The sequence below is a fragment of the Asparagus officinalis genome, chromosome 4, assembly GCF_001876935.1.
Source record: "Asparagus officinalis chromosome 4, Aspof.V1, whole genome shotgun sequence".
Taxonomy (NCBI): domain Eukaryota; kingdom Viridiplantae; phylum Streptophyta; class Magnoliopsida; order Asparagales; family Asparagaceae; genus Asparagus; species Asparagus officinalis.
The window spans coordinates 19,923,220-19,949,197 of record NC_033797.1 but is presented as its reverse complement, the minus strand read 5'-3'; the positions used below and the strand labels follow the sequence as shown (position 1 = coordinate 19,949,197).

General features: G+C 39.9%; 1 protein-coding gene across 2 annotated transcripts; it reads left to right on the top strand.

Moving 5' to 3' along the window:
- LOC109836858 (DUF724 domain-containing protein 3-like) lies at nucleotides 74-25,468 on the top strand. Of its 2 annotated transcripts, none has more exons than XM_020404889.1 (5): nucleotides 74-776; nucleotides 10,623-11,048; nucleotides 23,038-23,763; nucleotides 23,918-23,996; nucleotides 24,300-25,468. In XM_020404889.1, exons 1-5 carry the CDS (start codon nucleotides 294-296, stop codon nucleotides 25,040-25,042), a joined length of 2,457 nt encoding a protein of 818 aa, XP_020260478.1. In that variant the 5' UTR covers nucleotides 74-293; the 3' UTR covers nucleotides 25,043-25,468. The 2 variants fall into 2 exon arrangements, with proteins under 2 accessions (XP_020260478.1, XP_020260477.1); XM_020404888.1 differs by having other exon boundaries at nucleotides 75-776; nucleotides 22,678-23,763.

Below are 25,978 nucleotides of genomic sequence, written 5' to 3'. Positions count from 1 at the left end.
GTTCAAATTAGTTCCTACTTATAGCAATAAAATTCAAACCCGAATAAAGAAAAAAACAGAAAGAACCTGTATCTTTTCATCTGATTTTTTTCTGTCAAAAGAAGATCCACCGTTCATTACATTCACTATTTAACACTCCGACAACCATCCTTCGGTCAGATCTATTTACTCCTCGGTAACCTCACCGCCCCCTAAAAATCTCCCCCTTTTTTTCGAGCAAACATTAAAAGCTTACAACACTGTTGTATTTGCTTCCTTCAAGCTCCCCTTTTCTCTCACCCGCCATCTCTACAATGGCGATGAGAGCTAGTAAGCTCTGGCACTCACCCCGCTCTTCTAGGCGACGCGGTAGTTTTGGGGTTGGAACTGCAGTAGAAGTCCGATCCAACGACGACGGGTTTGAGGGCGCGTGGTTCGAGGCCACAACCCGAACCGGCGTCATCAAGAACCGACGATACGCTGTCACCTACACTGACTTCTCTGCGGACGGGGATCCCTCGAGTCCCCTCAAGGAGATTGTTCACTGCTCCTTAGTTCGGCCTCGACCGCCGCCTGAGGATTTTGACGCTGCGTTTGAGCTCGAGCAGTGTGTTGAAGCTTTTCGTAATGGAGGATGGTGGCGGGGGGTCGTGATTAAGTTGCCGGAGGGTTTGGATGGGTTGTATACTGTTTATATTCCGATGACGAGGGAGCAGCTTCGGTTTAAGAGGGAGGAGATGAGGAGGCAGATGGTGTTTGTGAAGGGGGAGTGGAGACCCGTTGAAGAGGCCGTTCAGGTGCTTTTTTAAAGCATTTTTCTTGTCGGGTTTCTGTTTTTTTTTATGCATTTATTTTAGAATATTAGTTAGATTGGGTTGGTCGAATAGGAACACGTGGCTAATTTGTTGCTGAAAGTTACTATGTTTCACTATAAGGTAGTGATCCTTTTCTAATGTTTTAAGGGGGTTTTTGTTTTAGGCTTTTTATATATGGTTTTCTAAGTGCAAACTTTGGAATTTTTCATTGTGTATATATCGTACTGTTTGTAATTTTTATACACAAAATTGATTCTATTATGGTTGAGGGCCTCGCTTCGAAGTGTGACCTTTTTCTTAAATAGAATGTGGCTCCGCTTTTCCCTTTTACTTGAAATGATATGTTTGGGATTTTTTTTAATCTTGAAATATATTTTTGTGAAAAACTGTGCATATATGGGAATTTTGTATAGAAGTTGATCTGTAAGTGCATATGATTAGGAATGTTTGCAACATTGAAATTTCACTTTATGGCATATTACTAATGATTAGTACTTTGTAATATTTTACCTAACCAGTTCTATTTTTTAAAAAATAATTTGTTTGTAGCTTAGTGTTGAATATCGAGTGAAAGATAGCACAATGTCATATCTTTACTCCCTAGCCAGGTGGCAGTGGCTTTCCTAATTTCAACTATAACTGAAAGTACTTTTTTCATTTGACTCGTCATATTGTAAAATTTGATATAAACATTGTATAAATGGGTTTTTTTTTCAAATTTTAAATTTGCTAATTTGTAGCGTCAAATATTATAATCTTTTAGGTGGACTTGAACTTGGTTTTTCTTTGCAGCTAGGGATTTGGTACTATTTCTGGTCTGAATTATATATGTCATAACAAGTCATAAACTCATAATTACATGAATTACATGTCACGTGCCCCTTTTCCTTTCAAATGTAGTCTTTGGCTACATTTTCTCTAAGATACGTAGGATACTAGCTACTCCCTATAATTAAGTAATATGTCCAACACACCTAGATTTGTCACCATGTCCATCAATGTCCGAACTGTTATTTACCTCAAATATTATATACAAGATGGATTATATTGTATCCTTTTTTGACAAAAACTAATCGTACTCAGATTACATACATAGTGCTCAAATTGAGTTTTCGATAATTACCATGATTCAAGTCTCATGTCCATGTTGAAGCGTGATACTTGTTTCCTTGTCTACAAACTGTAGCATTTTTTGCATGTTGAACAAAGTCCTTGAAATATATTAATGTGATGATATTTTAATTACTTTTTTTTGTTTGCAAAATTTACTTTCCTCTTAAGACTTTATGTGCAAAATTCTGTTCTAATGTTTTTGAATAAATCTAGGTCTTAACTTCTAATAAGCGGGACAGTTGTCTGCCCGTGTATATATGTTTAGCTGGCTGCGAAACTGTTGGTATCATATAATTATAAGATAATTTCTTTTTTTCTTGTTGATCTATTATCTGCACTGTTATCATAGGAAGTTCTGCTTGAGAGTCTGCAACAACATTCTCAGATTCAAACCCGAGCTACTGTCAAATATTATAACCATCAGGAATTTCAACCTCTGAGAATTACAAGCATGCATGATACGTCATGTATTGATGTCTATGTTCTTATGATATGTTTTTTCTTCTATGAAAACTTCCTGACCTACGTATGCAAGTTTTGAAGTTCTTCTTTCTTTGATATTTTAGTTGTTGATTTACCTGTGATGCATATTTTTCTATTAATTAAAGCTAGCTGTTTCATAAAGAATAAATTGCAGCTAGCCTTCAGGTATACCAGCAGATAGTGCTTCCCAGGTTAACAACTAGTATTCTTTTACTACATGCAAAGACTGATATGTTGTGATTTTCATCCAAATCAGATGACTGTCATCATCACATGATCCCAGGAATCTATGATTTTCATCTTCTATTAGCTAATAATGTTCTCTATATAATAGTCCAAAATTTGGTGGAGAGGATGTTGATCCTGGTAGTGATAAAGAAATCACGGTTCTAATGAAGATAGGAAAAAAGGTGCTTTGGTTTGACAAAAGTTGTGACAGAAATAGAGGATGAGGTTAGTTATAATTTGGTTTTGGAGGAAGTTGTGATGGTGGTTGACATGATTGGCTCGTTTCAGATCTTAATTGAGGTTTAAATATGACTTTGCTTTTGAGGAGGAATTTCTGTTGGCTTGGTGTAGGTAATTGTGGTTGCGTGTAGTAATGGTGAAAGAGATGGTGTGGAGCTGGTACGGTTAGGATTCATGTTAGATTTGAGGAGGTGTGATGGTGGTGAAGGAGGAAATGGCGGCTTTGATGAAAGTTAATTTGGACAGTTTGGCAAAGAAGGATATGAGGTGGAGGAGGTGAAGCATTTGGGTAAAGGATAGAACTTTCGATTAGGATTAATAAGATTGTTAGTGAAGGATTGGGGTAATTGATGGGTGATTTATAGGTATGTATTCCGCTAAATCAAGTGCCTAAAATTGCTGTGAGTAGTCCAGGGGTATGGAATAGCGAATAGTTTTAATAGGATATCCATTATCAGCTGATGATACAATGTTGTTATCTGCAATTTGGTCTTTTTATAAATACCACTGACCTTAGTTTTTCACTATGGTTCATCCTTTTTTTCTTTTTCTTTTTGGTTGAGAAAATAGAGTTCATCCTGATAAAGCAGTTATTTTCCTTTAGATCTTATGCTTAGTTTGTGTTCAAGAATTCTGTTGCTCTTAAGAGTTTAATTAGCTTGCATGGCTATCAGAAAAATTGCCAGTATTTAAGCCCTTTTTGTTTCATTTTTGTTTGCATTGTTGCTGATATGGTGATGAAATAGATTCTGGGTGTGACATCCCATTGTCAGCGATAGCGACATTTGCAAAAAAAATTAGTCCCACATCGGTGGAAGAATGAGAAATTAAAGGGTTTATATAGTGAAAGCTAAAGACTCAAGTGTAACATCGGCTAGTCGATTTTGGCAGTGGTTTGAGCCAAACAGTGCGTTACACTCGGTGGGTCCCATGGCTTGCACGTTCCAACGGGCCTGCGGGCCCGAAGCATGACAAATGGTATCAGAGCAGTTGCCAGCCGAAAGTGTGGAACTAAGTGTTATACCGTATGATGCGATGAGAGTCACCTCTAGAGCCCGTAGGAGTCACCTCTAGAGTCTACATCGCTTGCCGGTGATACTAGGATGTGCTAATTGTTATGTCGCGATGATGACATCGCCTTTGTAAGGTGGGGTAAATGTGACATCCCACTGTCAGCAACAACGATAGCTATATTTGCAAAAAAATTTAGTCCCACATCGGTGGGAGAATGAGAAATTAAAGGGTTTATTTAGTGAAAGCTAAAGACTTAAGTGTAATACTGGCTAGTCGATTTTGATAGTGGTTTGAGCCAAACAGTGCGTTACACTCGGCGTGTCCCACAGCTTGCACGCGCTAACGGGCCCGCGGGCCCGGGGCGTGACACTGGGCATCTAACTATACCATGTTGGATTTCTCATGTGTTGAATGCTCTTGCGCCTCGTTTGGTATGCGAGAATGGTGTCAAGTGAGAATGAAAAGAATATAGGAATGGAATGGAATGAAATAGAAGTGGGAACATAATGCACATTCTCATTCTCATGTTTAGGCACGTTTAGAGAATAAAACGTATACAATAGACTTTTGGCTTACAATAGCCTCAACAACAATTTCAGGCTTTTGGCTTACTAATTGAAAAATAATTTTCATAGAAATTATTTTTAATAATAAATAATTATAATTTCATATTTCTAACTTCTAATGCTACATGTCTATTACTTATACGAGCAACTAATGCTACTAGCATCACTGTGCACAAACGTATACAATAGACTGAATTCCATATGCATGCTACATGATTTACGACTGAATTCCATGTGCATGCATGAAGAGAGAGATCAGAAGAAAACATTAAAATTTGAAGGATTGATAAAACATGTTAACTTTTAGTCTGTATATAAAATTTCTATGAAATTTCAAATGTACTTTTAACTTTTAAAAAATTGATTAGAAATAGAAAACATATTAACCTAGAAAGTTTGAAGGAATAAAAAACATGTTAACCTCTAATTAAAACATAAAGTTTCAATCTCATCAATTAAGCACATTATTTTTTGTTGTGAGTGCTTGAAAAAATTACTGAAAATATTAGGCATATATGCTTCAATGGAACTTCAAATCATACATTCCAAGATAACATATTTACTAACCTAATTGATAACAGATTACGCATTCGAGTCGCCAAAAGATAAAAGTTTCTATAAAGATTAGGTAAATATTAGCCACACGTACATATTTTAAAAAGAAATAATGGTTACCTAACCGAGTCACGTTGAGTCGAAGATGAGATTTTTTTCTGCTGCAGACGCGATGGAACTAGGGCAAAAGCGAACAAAGAATAATATTTTAATATTTTACATCTATTTGTATATTTGTACGAGCAGCTAATGATATTATTTCTATAGAATAATTTTTCATATAAGAATTTATATCTATTCGTATCTTTAAGGAGGGTATAATCAAAAATTATTTAATTATTTTATTTCCACTTAAATGTAAATATTAATTCCTTGTTAAATGGTTGGGAGTGACAATTTTCACATAAAGTGAGAACTGATAAGAAGTGAGAATAGCAAATCTTGCGTACCAAACGAGACATTGAAGTATTTATTCTGCCTACTCATTCAGGCATGTTCATATGTCTACATATCTTTATACAACAGGCGAATATTGTTCCCTACTTCCTTGACGTGACTGGTGTGACTCAGCTTTGTTGGGTACATAGTAATTGGCAGTGACCCACATTCCACAAAAGTTATCAACTCAATTTGTGGACTCCTCACCTATTATTTAAGAATCAAAAAATGATTAAGCTTAAAGAGGAACGATAGCAAATCCACTCGATGCAAATGACAAGTCTTTAAATTATTGTAATGTCATACTTCAGCTCAAGAACGTGTACAACAGAATTGGTAATGTAGAACATGACCTCGGAGCCCAGTTTTTTGTCAATGCAATCATGTCCAACTTTTTCCTATCAGTAGTTAATCACACAATCTGATGCACAATACGCACACACACAGAGCTTTGAAGGATCTTTCTTTCTCTTATACACCCACTTATAACCAATAACTTTTTTTTTCTATGGGTAATGAGACCACCTCCCATGTTTGGTTCTTTCGAAGAGATTTCATCTTCTCCTCCATCGCATCCAACCAACTCTCATTATTCTTGTTCCGAATAGCTTTCTTGAAGGAGACCGGATCATTTTTCTCCACTGAGAGTGCGTATTCCACCAAATTAACCTGCCCATAGTGCTTCAGGGGTTGATCAGCCCTCAGCTCCAGTACCTACTTGTATGCTCGTTTTGGCACAGTGAAAGCCAAACTATCCTCGAGCTGTTGTTGTAGTGTTTGTATTGCTGAACCTCCTCCTGTTCAAGCTCATCATCTACCTGATTTCTCACTTGAACTTGACTAGAACCTGATTGGTCTTTAGGTTCTATCTTAATAACCTGGACTTTGAAGTCCCAACAGTCCTAACACCATCATCCTTGGGCGCCTTAGCAATCATGAATTTCTCATCAAAGGTAACATCCCTGCTGATCACGAACTTCGAATCTTCTGTATACCAAAGACGGTAGTCTTTTACACCATTTGCATATCCTAAGAATATAGCTTTTTCAGCCCTCGCGTCAAGCTTTCCCTCGTTGACGTGAATATAGGCGGTAAACCCGAAAATTCGGAGCCTCTCATAATCTGCATACTCTCCTGACCACACCCTATAAGATGTATCACCATCTAATATAGAATGTGAAGAACAGTTCACAATATAACAAGCTGTAGCCATCGCTTCTGCCCACCATTCATTGTCCAATCCAACATAAGATTGCATACTCATTATTTTCTCCCGTAATGTTCGATTCAGGCTCTCCGTGACCCCATTCTGCTATGGTGTTGACCTGACTGGCCAGTATCGAACAATGCCCTCATGATCATAGAACTCATTGAAGACACCATTTGAGTATTTTGTACCATTGTCAGATCTTAACGTCTTCAATTTCTTCCATGTCATGTTCTCAATCATCGCCTTCCACTTCTTGAATGTCTCGAACACCTCATTCTTATGCTTTAGAAAATAAATCCAAGCATACCTCGACTTCCACTTCTTGAATGTCTCGAACACCTCATTCTTATGCTTTAGAAAATAAATCCAAGCATACCTCGAATAATCATCTATGAAATGTCTCGAACACCTCATTCTTATGCTTTAGAAAATAAATCCAAGCATACCTCGAATAATCATCTATGAACGAGACGAAATATCTGGAACCCTCTTTAGAAGTTATTTGAGTCGGACCCTAAATATCCGTGTGCACATAATCTAGTATCCCTTTTGGAAGTTATTTGAGCCGGACCCTAAATATCCGTATGCACATAATCTAGTATCCCTCTGTTCTTAGACTTGCTTCTCAGAAACTGGATCCTGTGCGTCTTTCCGTACACACAATCCTTGCAAAAGTCCATGCAAGGTTTTTTTTTTTAGATTCTTCAGCAGACCCTCCTTACCAAGCAGAACTAGACCCTTCTCTGACATGTGCCCAAGCCGTCTATGTCATAACCGTGTGTACTCACATGCGTCTCCACCACTTCCTTCAGTTCTATCTCTTGTCACCGTCGTACCTGAAAGAGTATATAAATTACTGTAACGAACACCCTTCATCACTACAAGAGAACCTCGAACAATCTTCTTCACTCCGTTCTCCGTAACAATCCTGCAACCGTCGGAGTCTAAAACACCAACTGAGATAAGATTCTTTCGTAAGTCGGGAATGTGTCTCACATCCATCAAGGTTCAGACCACTCCATTATGCATCTTGATCTTGATATTACTTATCTTCATCGTTTTACAAGCATGGTTGTTCCCCATCAATACGGTTCCACCATTAATGTTTCTGTAGGTAGTAAACCACTTCCTATTTGGGCACATGTGATAAGAGCAACCCGAATCAAGAATCCACTTCTCGGAGATATCCTTGCTACCCGTGACGACATAGCATTCCTTCTCGCTTTTTTCTTCTAAAACATAGTTCGCTTCTTCCTTGCTTTCTCTCCTCTCAGTCTTGTTGTTGTTCTGCTTCCCACCTACTCTTTTATTTGGACAGTCGACCTTGAAATGACATTTGAAACACGTTCTTCCCACAAGAGGTCTTGATTTAGATCTAGGCATTCCTTCCTTGTCTTTTCGTCTCTCATTGCTCCTTCCTCTAGCAAACAATCACTGCGTTTGTTCTTTGCTACCACCAGTAGTCATGTCAATGGTTGCAATCTTCCGAAGGTCATCCATTAGAAGCGCCATTCTAGTCTCATCCATCGTCAAATTATCTCCCACAAGCATCAGTGTTTGCATCAGGTTCTCATAAGACTTCGGCAGAGATAGAAGTAGTAGAAACGCATGATCCTTATCTTCAACTGTCACATCTATGTCCTTAAAGTCTGATATGATCCTATCAAACTTGTTGATGTATTCCCAAATTGATGAGCCCTACTCCATCTTGTAAGTATACAATTTGAATTTTAAATTAATTCGGTTTGTTAGACTCTTCGTCATGAATGTGTTTTCTAACTTCGACCACACGTTCACAGCGTTTCCTCTCCATCTACTAAGAAAGCTACATCCTTTTCAAGATAAAGGATAATCGACACCCGTGCTTTCAGATCCAGCTCCTTCCAATCCTCATCAGACATATCCTTATGTTTCTTCTCTTTTCCATCCAAAGTTTTGTGTATTTTTTGCGAAATCAACGAGTTTTTCATCTGCATCCTCCAATAGGAAAAATCATTCTTCCCATTGAACTTGAGTTTTTCATCTGCATCCTCCAATAGGAAAAATCATTCTTCCCATTGAACTTTTCGATCTCGTACTTTCTAACTTTAACTCCTCCAATAGGAAAAATCATTCTTCCCATTGAACTTTTCGATCTCGTACTTTCTAACTTTAACTGTTTTTCTAGTTGGCGCCATCCTCCGCTTGTATTAATAAATCCGCTTCTCTCAGGAAATTACCGAGCACTACCTCAAACCAGAAGCTACACCACTCTCAATCTGAATAACATCTCTGATACCAATTGTTGGGCGCAGAGTCACGCCCTCACGCCGCGAAAGCGATATAACCCGAGAGAAAGCCCTGACTTTTACTTTCACAAAAGATCAAGCTAACCTCTATATTCTCGTTTCACAAAGAAAACAAGAATAGAAAATAAAATATCTCAACAAAGTGAAATATACACTCTTCCCCTCATCAGTTCTAGGACTGATTTGTCGAGGGAACCTACAAGCAATACCCAACATCCAGAAAATAGTAAAGACACGAGATTTACGTGGTTCGGCAAAATTACCTATGTCCACGGGAGGGTGTGAGGGGAAATTCCACTATGAATAAGAACATCGACGACTTGTACAATCCACAAGCTCGTCTCAAAGTTCAAGCTATAATTTTTACCCAAAAGAAATTGACATCTTTCTTATAAAATCTCTCTAAGCTCTCTTTTTGTTCTCCTCAAGATCTCTCTTTTAGATCTGAAAAACTCTCTGTTTTCTCCTCTAAGCTGCCGCCAAAAACCCTCTTTTTTCCTCTGTTTTTCTTCACCTGTAGCCGACTAATCCTCTGCCGTTTTTTCCACACAAAACCCTAGGTACACAAGCTCCTATTTATAGGAAAGAAACAGGGCCAAAAAACAACCCCGAACCCATCTGCTGGAAGACCTCCGAGACATTCACACCCCCAACAATTGTGGCCCCCACGTTCACAGTTGTTCACATGAGTGAGGCCCCCAACGAGATTGGCCTCCGCGAGATTTTTCTCACGTGGGTGTGGCCCCCACACGTTCACACACACATACATACGCATACACATACATACATACAAGGCAATAAAACCTTCAAACATATACTTTTTCATTGTCCTCTAATTTTGTTTTAACACAATGGCTATATTGGTACTATTACCAAATGATTTCTCTATAGAATATAGTACACATCCAAATACGAAATCTTTGCATGCTGATGTTCTGTTTAGTAATCAATAGTTGCACAAATTTTTCCGTTATTTCACTTAAAAGTTGACTTGGCTGCCTTCCTGTACTCACTTCCTCTTGTTAATTATTTTCAGTAAACAGCAATACAAATCCTTTGCTGTCTTCTAATGGTAGGTGACTAAGATGGTAGCTTCTCTCTATTGTTCTTGACTTACCTATAAAAATAAGTTTCACATGGTCATTCTGAGTGTCTTTGTGTAACCTTCTCCTACCATATTCTAATCATCTCGGAAGGCTAGCTATAGAATCAGTGGTAAACAGAGTAAACCTACCTTATTTATTATTTAATGCAACAATGAAAATATAACTATTGTTCTAATCATCTTGGCAGGCTAGCTACAGAATCAATGGCAAATAGGGTAAACATTCTCACTATTTTTCGTGAATTCCCTATTAAAATAAGTTTCACGTGGTCATTCTGAGCGTCTTTGTGTAACCTTCTCCTACCGTATTCTAGTCATCTTGGCAGGCTAGCTATAGAATCAGTGGTGAACAGAGTAAACCTACCTTATTTGTGATTCCATGCAACAATGAAAACATGACTTTAGTAAAAATGTGCATAGAATACATAGATTTTTTTTACTCGAATTCTATCCATCTTTTCAAATATTAAAAATATCGTGCTTGTACCCTGTCCTTAACCATCAGCCTATATATGCTATCTGCTTTTGGACCCTTCTTCATGAATCATGTCTATTGAGTGATATATATTTTGTAATTTTCTTTTGTAGGAAGGACGCGATGCGACATTTGTTCAGGGCACAAGAGTAGAAGTTAGCCGTGATGAAGAGAATTTTGGAGCAGCTTGGTTTGTTGGAAATATTCTAAAGGTCATAGGGAAGACGAATTTCTTGGTGGAGTACGAGAAGCTTAAAGTAGATAGTGACAATTCTACAGAAAATCCACTGAAAGAGATTGTTGACATACAATATCTTAGGCCTTGTCCCCACATAGCAGTTCATACTCATTTCAATGTGCTAGATGAGGTTGAGGGATTCCAACAGGATGGCTGGTTTACTGGGGTCGTTTTAGAAATACTTCCTGAGTCCCGATACATTGTTAAATACAAGCATCAGGATAAGGAAGTGGTGCTTGATGACACGCTATTGAGACCCTGCCACATCTGGAGGAATAACCACTGGGTTCACACTTCTCCGGTATTGAATTACTTCTAGCAGTTCTTCTTTCTGTTTTTTAATATTTATCTAATCTGATATTTTGTATGTTGATTCTCATATTGGCTAATTGTTTGTTTACTTTTAGCAACATGATGGAGTGGCTTATCCATTCTTAAAGGCCATCTAATTTATTCTTACAATAATATAGGAATATTATCTTATATCTTAGTATTTACATTGTTTTGTTTTTGTTGACATTAGTAATATATGTAGGGGGTTATGTGTAAGTTGTGTAGGGCCTATATAAGCCCAAGAGATCTCATAATAGGGTTAGGGTTTGTATTATCAACTTGGTATCAGAGCTGCCCACACCCGAACCCCTCCAAACCCCCCCTCTAGCCGCTGCCACCTCGTACCCCCTGCCGCACCATGCTGGACCTAGAGTTTGACATTGGTTCCCTCGACTCAGTCCTCGAACTGATGACAGGAAGAGTATATATCTCACAGCGATGAGATATATCACTGTTTTTTTATTCTAGTTTCCTCTGAGAAACGAGAATTTGTTGAAAGATCTTACTCTTGTTGTGCAGCAAAAGTGCTGCCGAAATTTTTCACTGCGCACAACAAGGGTTTGGAGAACAGGTGTTGGATCTGAAGCTTGATCGATGGAGGAGATCATCAAGAAGTTGAACCCTGCGGAGGTGTCAACTTTGATGAAGTTGATGAAGTTGTCGGCTGATGAAAGCACGACAAGACCATCGAAGAAGTTGGAGCTTCCGACCATCGATCTGAAGCTTGATGGACCGAGTACTTACCTGAGTTGGTCACGACGGGTGAGATACACCCTTGCAGGGAGGAACCTGGAGGGGTACTTGACTGGAGAAAAAGACAGAACCGGATGAGGACTCGGGAGGACGGGATGAGTGGAAGTCCACTCATATGTTGGTGTACATCTGGCTTCTCAACTCGTTGGTCCCGACGATCGCCGCCACAGTAGATGACATTGAGAAGGTGAAGGACGTCTGGGAGAAGTTGAGGAGGACATGATGGAGTGGGGAATAACCTGAGGGTGTTCCAGATTAAAGGAGAGATTGACGCCACAGTCCAGGGAGAGAGGACTGTACAAGAATATGCTACAGAGCTGGAGCGTCTGTGGCTGGATTATGATCATTTTTCCCCCCGGGCGAGCTGCAAGGACCCAGGATGTAAAGAGCGGGAGGCCTTTCTACAGGAGAGGACTATGGTGTTTCTTAAGGGATTGACATCAGAGTTCGCTCAGCGAATTGCATTACTGCTAGCTCAGCCGAAAATTCCCTCGCTTGAGGAGGCTGTCTCGGCTATGATCCAGGAGGAGACTCGCATTAAGCTGCAGGCGGGGATAGGTGGACTTCCTGTGGTGAAGTCAGCTTTAGCAGCATCTAACAATAATGGATCCAGGGGAGAGACTCGGCAGTGCTACAACTGCGGTGAAGTGGGTCATCTAAGGCATGCTTGCACCAAACCACCCAAGGAAGGAGATTCGGGTGGGCGTGGACAGTTCGGAGGGCGTGGTCGTGGCCGTGGGGGTCGACGAGGTGGAAGGGGAGCAGGCAACCGGGCGAATCTGATGATAGCAGAAGGAGGAGAAGAAGCTGAGGTGATCTTTACTGAGGAGGATCAGGCGCTCCTGGTGATACTCAGGAGGAAGCAGCAAGTAGCAGGGGATGGAGACAGGAGGAGTGGGACAGAGGAGGCATCCACATCATTCTTCGCCAGAGGCAACACTGCTACCTATACTCATCCGACCAAAGGTACTGATGACATACATGCTCTTGCTTCCATATCTTCCGACAAATCATCAGAATAGATAGTCGACTCCGGTGCGTCTCGACATGTGACAGGTAATGCTAGTGAGTTCTCATCATATACTCACCTAGCATCGCCTGATAGTATTCAAACAGCTGATGGTACATTTCAGCCTGTGGTTGGTAAGGGTATAGTTGATTGTACTGGTTCAGTAACTTTGTCCAATGTTTTGCATGCTCCTTCCTTTCCAGTCAACCTTTTATCCATTAGTGCTATCATCCTTCAACTAAAATGTATTGTTTCTTTTGATATTCCCAAGGTGATCTTTCAGGAGAAGGGGACAGGGCGGAGACTTGGGACTGGCACATGGCGTAGTGGACTGTGGTATCTGGATCGTGAAGGACTGGATTCAGCATTGGTGTCAATGATAGAGAGAGCAGAAGTAGGATCTGAGATGAGTGCTGAGAGTGTGTTGATGCTTCATCACCAGCGTTTGGGACACTCATCTTTTAATGTTTTAAGTAGGTTGTATCCATCTCTATTTGAGAAAGCAAATAAGCAGCACCTTGTATGTGATGCATGTGAGCTTGGAAAACTTACTAGAAGTTCTTACGTAAGTTCTGGTCATAGGAGTTCTCGTGTATTCGAACTGATACATTCAGATGTTTGGGGACCTTGTTCTACAAGTTCTATGAATGGATACAAGTATTTTGTTACTTTTATTGATTGTTTCTCCCGCGTTACTTGGTTGTACCTGATGAAAAATAAGAGTGAAGTGTTTGGTTGCTTTTAAAATTTTCATAGGTATGCTCAGACTCAATACGGCGCTGTGGTGAAGGTATTAAGATCTGATAATGGGACAGAGTATACTAACAAAACGTTTGGGGAATACTTGTCAGCTCAGGGAATACAACACCAGACTACGTGTCCATACACACCTGCTCAAAATGGAGTAGCGGAAAGAAAGAATAGACATCTTTTAGAGGTTGCTAGAAGTATGATGATCTCTATGAATGTCCCAGAAACATTATGGGGACAAGCAGTGTTGACCGCGGCAGCACTAATCAACAGAATGCCCTCGAGAGTGCTGGATTGGAAGTCTCCGTGTGAGTTGTTGAAGGGAGATAATGGTGGGCTTCTTCCACTCAAGGTGTTTGGCTGTGTGTGCTTTGTGAAAGACAACAGGCCATCAGTCGGGAAGCTTGCCCCTAGAGCGGTGAAATGTATTTTTGTGGGATATTCTGCTACTCAGAAGGGCTATGTTTGCTGGAGCCCGGTGGAGAAAAGGTTGTTTGTGAGTATGGATGTGCACTTTCGAGAACTCGAGCCATATTACACCCGGAAGGTAACTTCATCCGTTGATAACTCGCCTAATACTGGAAGTATGCGGCGAGAGGAGGAGAATGGTGAGAGATTGGTGAATGTGGAGAAATCAATGTCTGAGAATGGTGAGAGATCAGAAAAATCAATTTCTGTAATGATTCCTTGGGAAGGAGACTTGGTTGAGGAGGAGCAAGAGAATGAAGATGAAGAGGAGATTGAGACAAGAGGTGTTAGGCCAACGGCTCAGGGAGAACTACTTACCTATAGTAGGAAGGGGAAACAAATTGCGGGAACAGTACCAACAGTACCTACAGTGCCACTGGTGCCAAGTCCCTTGCCAACGCCTGAACCGACTCCTGAGACACCTACACCACCACAAGATTCCTCTCAAGGTGACTCCATTTCTCTTCCTATTCCTCCCACACCAATAACTGTACGGAGGACTACTCGCAGTAATGCGGGAAATCCTCCCGATAGATATGGTTGGGATCTTGCTCAGTTTGTATCATATTCTAACATCCACCCTGCACATGGAGCATTCATTGCATCTCTGGACTCTGTTACTATTCCTAACAATTGGCAGGTTGCAAAGAAGGACCAGAAATGGAAAGCTGCTATGCACGAAGAGCTAGGGGCCCTTGAGAAGAACCGCACTTGGGAGTTAGTAAAACTACCAAAAGGGAAGAGAGCAGTTGGATGCAAGTGGGTCTTCACTGTGAAGCAGAATCCAGATGGACAGGTTGAGCGCTACAAAGCTCGTCTGGTGGCAAAAGGATATAGTCAGACATACGGCATCGACTATGATGAGACTTTTGCACCAGTGGCGAAGATGAGCACTGTTCGAACCTTGATCTCTCTGGCAGTAAATGGTGGATGGAAGCTACACCAATTAGATGTGAAGAATGCATTTCTTCATGGAGATCTGGTGGAAGAGGTATACATGGAAATTCCGCCAGGATTCAACACAGAACAGACAGTGGGCAAGGTCTGCAGATTGAAGAAGTCTCTATATGGCCTGAAACAATCTCCTCGTGCTTGGTTCGACAGATTTAGGCGGGCTATGATAGGTATGGGATACCGGCAGATTAACGCTGATCATACCGTGTTCTTCCGACGAAATGAAGGTCACATCACTGTGCTTGCGGTATATGTGGATGATATGATCATTACAGGGGATGATGAGGAGGAGATTGCCAAACTCAAAGTGAGACTGGGTAAGGAGTTCGAGGTGAAAGATCTTGGCTTGCTTCGATACTTTCTTGGAATAGAAATAGCTCGCGGAGCGGAGGGGATTGTCTTATCCCAGAGAAAGTATGCACTGGATCTTCTTAAAGAGACGGGGATGTTAGGGTGTAAACCTGCAACTACACCGATCGACCAGAAGTTCAAGCTGGGTGCTGAGGCTGGAGAACCAGTTGATCGTGACAGATACCAAAGGCTGGTAGGGAGGTTGATCTATCTGAGTCACACACGTCCCGATATCTCTTTTGCAGTGAGCGTGGTGAGCCGCTACATGCATGATCCAAGGAAGGGTCATATGGATGCTGTGTACCAGATTCTGAGATATCTGAAGAGTGCCCCTGGAAAGGGACTGATATTCAGGAAAAATGGACATGTGAGCATCGAGGGTTATTGCGACTCTGATTGGGCTAGCTGTGCTAATGACAGGAGGTCCACCTCGGGATACTGCATCTTTATAGGAGGCAACTTAGTCTCGTGGAAGAGCAAGAAGCAATCAATGGTGGCGAGATCAACTGCTGAGGCAGAGTATAGAGCTATGGCCTTAGGAGTTGCTGAGTTGTTATGGTTGAAGAGTATGCTGGTTGAGCTGAAGCTGGATCAAGAGCTAAGATAAAGTTATGGTGTGACAAGAAGTCAGCTATCAGTATCGCCAACAACCCAGTGCAGCATGATAGAACCAAACACATCGAGATCGATAGGTTCTTCATCAAAGAGAAGTTGGATAGTGGACTACTGGAGCTAAGTCATGTTTCAACTAAGGACCAGACAGCAGATTGTCTGACTAAAGGACTTAGCTCATTAGACATGATTAGAGGATGTGACAAGATGGGCTTAGTGTATATCTTTCGCCCATCTTGAGGAGGAGTGTTGACATTAGTAATATATGTAGGGGGTTATGTGTAAGTTGTGTAGGGCCTATATAAGCCCAAGAGATCTCATAATAGGGTTAGGGTTTGTATTATCAACTGTTTTCACATAAATGAGATGTTAGATAGCTGTTTTATCCAAATGCTTGTACTAATGGGTTCTTGGCCAGGTCAATAATAAATCAAACAAAAATTTAACACTCAATGGGATCCTTTGAGTGGAAAATGCTATGAGAAGCTGGAATATACTGAAAAAGAGAATTGATAGCGTCTATTAGCAAATAATAGGATATGAACTCAAGAAATCTTGAAATGGTGTGATCTAATACCATGTCAAGTAAACATTTAATCTAAAGGCTTAAGACAATGTGCCAAAAATTTATTTCAGGATGTGGTAGATATGAAGAGGATAGTCGAAGAGTTCGCAAGGCATATGAGTCGGACAAGTGGTGGCTCCTAGTGTTTCTTTGGTTCAAAGATTGAAACAATAGAAGATAATTTTACAAATTACAATCACAACTATGCGATTTTTTCTAATATCAATGTTGAAATGAAATTCTCTATTGATTTGGGGATGTGTTTGTGTTGTGGTTCTGCGATGTCGTTGTTTGGCTCAGAAGCCTATTCAACCGGTCCTCGTTCTCCTCTCTAGTGCACCACCAAGGACCAAAAGGAGAGCTCGCCGATCTCCTCCAACCGTCACTCACAAAAGGGGATCGCACAAAGGGATTGAGGGCACAAAGCTCACAGGAGCACAAAGCTCACAGAAAGAGAGAGATCACACAAATCAGAGGAGAGCTCAAGCTCAGATCTTCACCTCCGGCTCTTCTTCTTCTTCATCCCTCTCCCGAGCTACTACCAACCTATTACCCATATATAGGGAAGGGGGCAGCCGACACGGGAGAGGAGCTAGGGAAGAAAACGAAGGAGGGAGCCGACCTACGGATGGGAGCAAGCGACGACCATCAGATCACGAAGACTTAGGAGGAGGTGAGAACCATCGGGTAGGTGAAGAAAATAGAGGGGCTAGGGCACAGGGGAGCTGGGCATTTAGAGTAACGGGCCAACTTATTGGGCCAACAAAAAAACCAACAATCTCCACCTTTGGCCCAAGGTAGTGCACAGAAGGAAAAAACACGGAACTGCAGGACTCATCATCGCCAAATTATTACCTGTATAATCACAAAGAAGATACAAGCAATGGAAGAGAATACACTAAGTAAACTCAGATCACAAAGATCGGGGTAAAATCACCAAGCATACCAAGTCCACAAAGGACCGAACTCTACCAAACGGTCATCGAGTTCAAAGGGGAAAAAATCACAAAGCTACTAACAAGCACAAAGCAAGTTAATAGGCCACAAAGGCAACACACAAAGCAAAAGAAAATTACCCAAAGTCAAAATTCAAGATTCTTTGACACGATATCAATTTTTCAGCAGGCAAACACTTAGTACCCATGTCAGCAGGATTAAATTCTGAGGGAATTTTCTCTAACTTGACAATACCCTTTTCAACTATATCCCGAATGTAATGAAATCTAACATCAATATGTTTAGTTCTATCATGAAAAACATGATTTTTGCAAAGTTGAATAGCAGATTGACTATCAGAAAATACAACCACATTTTTATCAAGAAAACCAATTTCAGATATAAGGCCCCTAAGCCAAATAGCTTCTTTAAAAGCTTCAGTGGTAGCAACATACTCAGATTCAGTAGTAGATAAAGCAACAATGGGTTGTAATTGGGATTTCCAACTTATGCAAGAGCCACACAAAGTAAACACATAGGAAGTGGTAGATTTTCTATTATCCCTATCATTTGCATAATTGGAATCTACATAGCCAGCAAGTTTGACACCTTCAGAACACTTAGAAAAGGTTAATCCTACATCCACAGAGGATTTCAAATATCTTAAAAGCCACTTCAAGGCATTCCAATGAGGCATACCAGGGTTTGACATATATCTACTCAAGCAACTAACCGCATATGCAATGTCAGGCCTAGTACTAACCATGAGATACATGACAGATCCTATAGCATTGGAATATGGCACATTCTTCATATCATTTATTTCAGTTTCAGTATTGGAAGATTGATCCTTACTTAACACAAAATGAGAAGCAAGAGGCACATTCACAGATTTGGCATTAGACATAGCAAATTTACTCAAAATTTTTTCAACATATGAACTTTGGTTTAAAACTAGAGTAGATTTGTTTTTGTCCCTAATAATATTCATGCCTAGGATTCTTTTAGCATCACCTAAGTCTTTCATGTCAAAATTTTCACAAAGACATTTTTGAACATGCTCAATAGACTTCAAACAAGGACTAACAATCAACATGTCATCCACATAAATTACAAGAAATACAGGCACAGAGTCTATATTCTTATAATACAGGCAATGATCAGCAGAACTCCTTTTAAACTTTAAAGATTGCATGCATTTATCAAATCTAATATTCCATTGCCTAGGTGATTGTTTTAAACCATACAAAGCCTTTTTTAACAAACACACATGATCAGGCAATTTAGGGTCCACAAAGCCCTCAGGTTGGTGCATATAAATATTTTTATCAAGATCACCATGCAAGAAAGCAGTAGTTACATCCATTTGTTTTAATTCCCAATTAAAATGAGCAACTAAAGCAAGCATAATTCTAACAGTAGTGAATTTGACAACAGGAGCAAAAATTTCAGCATAATCAATTCCCTCCTTTTGAGTAAATCCCTTAGCTACTAACCTAGCCTTAAACCTAACACTTTCAGATTCTTGTTTCACCTTAAACAGCCACTTACAGTCCACTACAGAACAACTAGCAGGTTTAGGAACAAGTTTCCATGTTTGGTTAATTTTTAGGGATTCCATCTCACTCTTCATAGCACTAATCCATTCTTCAGAATATTTTGACCTTAATGCTTCTTTATAAGTCTTAGGTTCATTGCACTCAAGGGATTCAAACACATTAAAGGCAAACTCAGACATATTACAATCAATCAAATTGCAATCTCTATATCTTTCAGGTTTCCTAATGGTTCTTTTATTTCTATCCCTAGTGAGTTGATAATCATTCAAATCATGCATGTTATCTATTTCCTGCATATCATGCTCCACCTCATTTGGAATAATCTCATCTTGATTTTCAATAATTATATCATTCAATTTTTCTTCAGGAAATGATTTGGGTTGATTAATAATAGGCTTTTGCTCCACCTCATTTGGAGCATCATTTTCAGGAATATGAACATGTAAAGGTAAATAAGGAAATTCATTTTCATTAAAGACAACGTCTCTGCTTACCACTACCTTAAACCCCGGTTCACTCTTATTCCAAAGCCTATAACCTTTTACCCCTTCAGGATATCCTAAGAAAACACATTTCTTAGATCTAGGTTCTAACTTATCAATCTTTTGATGCACATAGCCAGCACTCCCGAAAATTCTCAAATTATTTAAATCAAGAGGTTTGCCCGTGAAACACATCAGCATGCAAATATTCAAGTACACTAGTGCACTTAGACTGATTAGGAAAAGAAGAAGTAGGAAAAGTAACCCTATGTTGTTTTCCTAGCACACAAGATTCACAGAAAGGAACGTGGGATATTTTATCACTATCAAAGTGACCTCCTTTATGCAAAATTTCTAATCCTTTATTACTCATGTGACCTAATCTATTATGCCATAAAACAGATTTATCACCTATCACAGAGTTAACAGAATCAAGCACAGGTTCAGCATGACAAATATACAAATTATTTTGTTTTTCAGCAGTAAAAACAACAAGAGACCCTTTTTGAATTTTCATAACCCCTTTACCCCATTTTCCCTCCAAACCATCATTTTCTAGAGATGCACAAGAAATCAAGTTATAACGTAAATCAGGAACATGCCTAACATCCTTCAAAGTAAACACAGAACCAGAGGAAAACCTAAGGCATACATCACCAGTTCCTAAAACATTGCATTTCTTTTCATTTGCCATTGACACAAAGCCATTCTCTATTTTCTTGTAGTTTGAAAACAAGGTTTTAAAAGGAGTCATATGAAAAGTACAACCAGAGTCTACCAACCAATCTGATTTACACAAAGGATCAGATAACACAGAGTTCAAATATGCATAATCACACAGATTATTAATCATGAAAATCTCACACATTTTGCCCTCACAGACAGCCATATTAGCATGTTCATTTTGCTGATTTTTCTTAGGCTTAGGACAATCTTTAATAAAGTGACCAGTTTCATGATAATTATAGCATTTTTTAACTTTAAACATGGACTTAGATCTACCCCTTCCATTTTCAAATTTTTTCTTACTTGATTCCCCATTACTAGCATTCTTTTGGTTATTAGACCTATTCTGAGACCTACCCCTCACATGCATAACCTCACCAGAATTTTTATTTCCCCCAGAATGTTTTAAATCTAATTCCTTATTCTTAAGACCATTAACCACAATGTCAAGGGTAATATCATCTCTACCATATTTAATAGCAGATTTTACATCACTATATGAGTCAGGAATAGCATTTAGAAGGACAATAGGAGTATAGTCGTCTATATGTTTATCACCAGTTAACTTAATATCTGAAATAAGTTTTGTGAAAACATCTAGGTTCTCCTCAATGTCCTTAGACATATCCAATCTAAATTTGAAAATTTTTTCAAGCAAAAACATTTTACTGGGCAAAGAGGTTTCAGTATAGAGTTCTTCAAGTTTATCCCAAAGGGTTTTAGCACATTCCAAAATTCTAACTTTTCTAATCACAGAGTCAGATAAGTTCAAATAAATTGTGGAACAAGCATTTTCGTTCATTTCTGCCCGTTTATTTTCAGTGTCAGAGGTTAAATAAGTCTGACCAACAGCCCTAACGGACTTCTGTTGAATTAAGATGCATTTTATTTTTTGTTTCCAAATGCTAAAATCAGATTTTCCGTTGAACGGAGCCATACCATATTGAATCATACTATATTGATTAGCAGCAGACATTTTTTCACACAGAAAAAACACACAATAAAATACAAATGTTAACTTCAGCAGATAACCGCAGTGGGATTAAAAAAAAGTTTTTTCAGCAGATAAATTTCAGCAGTTAAACGCAGCGAATTAACACAGATAATCTTGAAGATTTACTATAATTTTCAACAATTACAGCAATTTTCAACAAAGTCAAGAGCAAATACTGAAATTTTCAACAAAGGCCAGAGTATACCTGAGCGAAACCCACTGTAGAGAGTTTCGACCTTACCCACGCCCACGCGGTGGTCCGGCGGCGGTCCGGCGGTGTCCAGCGGCAGCGACCAGCGGCGATCGGCGGCGGTTTTGAAGCACAGCGACACTAACCTCGCTCTGATACCACTGTTGTGGTTCTGCGTTGTCGTCGTTTGGCTCAGAAGCCTATTCAACCAGTCCTCGTTCTCCTCTCTAGTGCACCACCAAGGACCAAAAGGAGAGCTCGCTGATCTCCTCCAACCGTCACTCACAAAAGGGGATCGCACAAAGGGATTGAGGGCACAAAGCTCACAGGAGCACAAAGCTCACAGAAAGAGAGAGATCACACAAATCAGAGGAGAGCTCAAGCTCAGATCTTCACCTCCGGCTCTTCTTCTTCTTCATCCCTCTCCCGAGCTACTACCAACCCATTACCCATATATAGGGAAGGGGGCAGCCGACACGGGAGAGGAGCTAGGGAAGAAAACGAAGGAGGGAGCCGACCTACGGATGGGAGCAAGCGGCGGCCATCAGATCACGAAGACTTAGGAGGAGGTGAGAACCATTGGGTAGGTGAAGAAAATAGAGGGGCTAGGGCACAAGTGGGGGAGCTGGGCATTTAGAGTAACGGGCCAACTTATTGGGCCAACAAAAAAACCAACAGTTCTTATTGAATATATTTTGTCTGCTAGGATGGGGCTCCTAGTACGACAACAAACTACATGAAAATTAGTATGAGGTGGTTGATGGGGGACATACTAACATTTTATTGACCACTCATCATTCATCAGTAAACAATGATAAGTAAATATCTTCTATCGTTTCACTGTAAGTGATTGAATTGTGACGGAGAAGAAATTGTCTACTATATAGCTGGTTGGTTGCTTATAAAATGTGCTCTTTGAAACTTTATAGGGTCTGGGCTGCATTTTCCTTTGTGTGGTTAGTGTGTGTTCCTTAACGGAAGCTGACATAGTTAAACTTTTGACCAAAGACCACATGGATGGGCGCTTTTAAGAGGAAAACACAGACCAATTCATTAACCTTTTAACTTGGTGTGCCAATAGCACAAAATCTGCTTTGAACTTGAAGGTTGCAACTGCATTTTTCCTTTTAGTCATTTGTCAACATTTTTAAGTGCGCAGCTACCTTGACTGGTAGTTGATAACTGCACTGTTTTATTCACATTTCATTTAGCTTTTGCAGTTATTTTGAAATTATAATTATATTCCAGGGCCAACATAGCAAAAAACAGACTCACACAAAAACCACATCAGCCATTCGCCAACAGAAGTTTACAGCCGGAAAAAGTTTTGATCATCCCATTTCAACTTTGACGTCTGGTGAAGATGATGCTGATGCTACTGACAGGTCAAGTTTATCAGGTTCAAAACGTAAAGAGGCAGAGAGCACAAGTCAAGGTCTAATTACATCATCCCAAGCTAACCAAAAGTCAAAGAGTGTTAGATTTTCTATTCATGCGCCGGCGTTTAGAAATACTGATGATGGAATTATTTATGGAGCTGATGCTGCAGATTTGAACGATAATGATTCCACAGTGCCCAATCTTGAAGATTATTCTGAATTGTTTCAGGCTTGCAAGGAAGCGGGGAAAGGAGACTTGCTAGAAGAGAATGTGAATTTAGTAGGTGATACCATCTCAGTTAGCGGAGAAAAGAGACCCGATGCTGATGAAGAAAGTACCCTTCCATTGTCATCTTCAAGCAATAATGATGGTGAAGGTTCAGACGTATCTGGTTTTTTGAATTTGAAGGATAAAAAGTTCAGGGATCCCAGCTTCAAGGACAATTCATTTGAACCTAGCAAGAATCAAAATAAACGAAACTCTCTGGAAGAGAACGTGCAGCCAATAGATGACACATTGATGAATTCTGGTTGGAAAACCCCTGCTAAAGTAGGAAAGTGTTCCACTGCCTCAAGGCTGACTGTAGAAAAGGACACAACTTTCGTTACTCATGAAAGTACTGTTTCCGATGGTAAAGTGGCATCAAACTACCACCCAATTCCTTTGTCTAGAGAGTTCTTCCATGAAAAAGGTTCATCTTGTATGGGTGGAACTGATGGACCGATAATTATGAGGAAGGAATCCACTGGTTGCTTGCGGGTGGGAACTGAGCATCAACCAGTGGAGGCCAATTTGGTCTGTTCGCCACCAACTGGACCTGAGGTTTCTGATTTTGTTCCGGCTGCCAACATGGGAAATGATATCTGTGATCCTTGTAGGAGAGAAAACACCAAAACACATACAAAGACGATAGTGCGGACCCCAGAACTACAAAGGAAGATTCCTGATGATGTTGTAAGTCATTATCCTCAGCCTTCTTTTATCAGTAAATATTGGATATTACCACAGTATAACATTTGTCTATTTGATTATAATGTTTCATATCTTTTTTTATTTAATGTTAGATTGAGCTTTTCTCTCATACCAACTTTTTCTGCTGTTATACAAGGATTTCTCACAACACAAAGAGGAGCTGATGGAGCATAATGGAAGCTTATCTACAAACAACAAAATCATTTCCATGATTGGTAAGTGTTTTAGTTGCGAGTCTAGATACACATAGGTCTATTTAGTCCCAGAAACAATATAGGAAGACATCTAGACAATTAGAAAAAGGAACATGACAAGCTTTGGGAGGTGAAGATATAACAGATTTATTTGAACTATTCAATTAAATGCCTCCTCTTAATATATTAAACAGCAGTCACCACTATGCTGATTTTAAATAAATATTCTCTGCTGAGTATTTACTATTTACTAATAAAGGCATTCAGAATTTTCGCGTTAACTAATGGATAGTCCTCTTACCTCTTTTGCGGAAAACTCATCAGGTAATGATACTGTTTCTTTGCCCAACAAGGAAGCAAACATGATGGAAGCTTCTCCTCTAACTCCTCGAATAGAGTCTTCCAAAAGGTCATCTGGTAAGGACATTGTTATGGATTGTGGGACACCGTTGATTGATTCCTCTCATATGGAGTCATCATCAGTTAGGTCAGTATTACCATTCATCAAAACATCATCTGAGGTATGGAATTTAGTCGAGTCCAGGGAAGTCTTTAGAATGTTACCCCAGCGGCCACATTTCCAGCCATTGCTGCATCACGCCAAGCTGCATCGCGAAGGAATTGCCATAGGTTTAATGATAACTTTTGCCAATTTAGTGACAGACATAGGCAAGTTGCTCATTGTTGATTCTACAGATGATTTCGAGGAGAAATTGAAAGTTCTTGATGAAATGGAATTAAACGGATTCAATGTTCAACCAGTGCGTAGTCGCCTAGAAAAGTTGATTGAGATACGTAGTATGCTCAGTCAGGCAGAGGGCAAAAAGCGTTCCCTCAAAGCAAAAGAACTAGAAGTACATGATGAGAAGGAAAAGATGTACCAGCTACTATATTCAGTAGATGAAAAGCTCAAGCAGCTTAAGGAGAAAAGAGAATCTACAATTCTTGAGATTAAAAAGAGTGAAACTGAAATTGGAGAGCTGGAAAAGGGTGTCAAAGCAGCTGAAGAAGTCAGTAAATCCGCTGAACAGCAGTTCGTTGCCACGTTAACTGCTCCGTGGAGATGAGGGAACTATGTTAGTGCACTTGAGGTACTCTTTTTTGTGTAAATACGGTATCCTGGTCAGAAACACTTACCCTCTTTGTTTTGCCCTTTTGAGTGTCAGAAACAGTAACATCCCTGATGGATATACTTCTAATTTATTGGCGTATTTAAAGTTTGAAATCATATGATGTTTCTCATTGTTTCTTGCATAGTAACTTCTACAACTGAAGTTCTGTAAGCCTGAATTTTTGAAACTGGATTTATGTTCAGGTAATTCAGGTTAAATCCGTTGGTGTTATTGATATAATCAATGGAGATGGTTGAACTACGGACTGAGAATTGTTGTCTTGCAACTGCTTTGTTCTCTTTTTGTTTTCTTCCTATTTTTAATGCTGACGTGGTGTATCAATTTCTGTGAATCATGGAATTACGGGATGGTTGTTTAGGATCCTCTTGTTTCTTGTATTTTGTCTTATGCTGATAGGTGGTACATCTGTTTGATTCAAAGTCTCTATATGCAGTTTATTCTTCTTGGTTTCTCATGTTGATGCAATTAGTAAAATTTTTGAGTCTTTCTTGATTAGCATGCTTATGGAGTCTGTTGACATATTAGTAATAGATAGGGTGTTATTTGTAAGTTGTGTAGTAAGGGCCTATATAAGCCCATCTTATGGAGTAATAAAGTAAGGGTTTTTCTCTCTATTTTCAATATGGTATCAGAGCCAAGCCGCCACCTTCCCTAACCCTAATCCTAACCCTAGCTGACACCACACCCATAGCCGTCCACCTCCGCTGCCTAACCCCGTTCACCTCCACGCCTGTTTCTCCACGACAGCCACCAACCCGCTAACCCCAGCCACCGACGACCAGCAACCTCGAATCCCCGCTGCACCCTACCCCGCTGTCGAACCCAAACCCCGCTGCCTGCACCCCAACCGAACCCCCCCCCCCCTCCTGC

Coding starts and splice junctions, on each gene's coding strand:
- LOC109836858 (XM_020404888.1), top strand. CDS start 294: ATGGCGATGAGAGCTAGTAAGCTCTGGCACTCACCCCGCTCTTCTAGG. Junction 23,764..23,917: donor GGAAGATTCCTGATGATGTT/GTAAGTCATTAT, acceptor CTGTTATACAAG/GATTTCTCACAACACAAAGA. Junction 23,997..24,299: donor CAAAATCATTTCCATGATTG/GTAAGTGTTTTA, acceptor AAAACTCATCAG/GTAATGATACTGTTTCTTTG.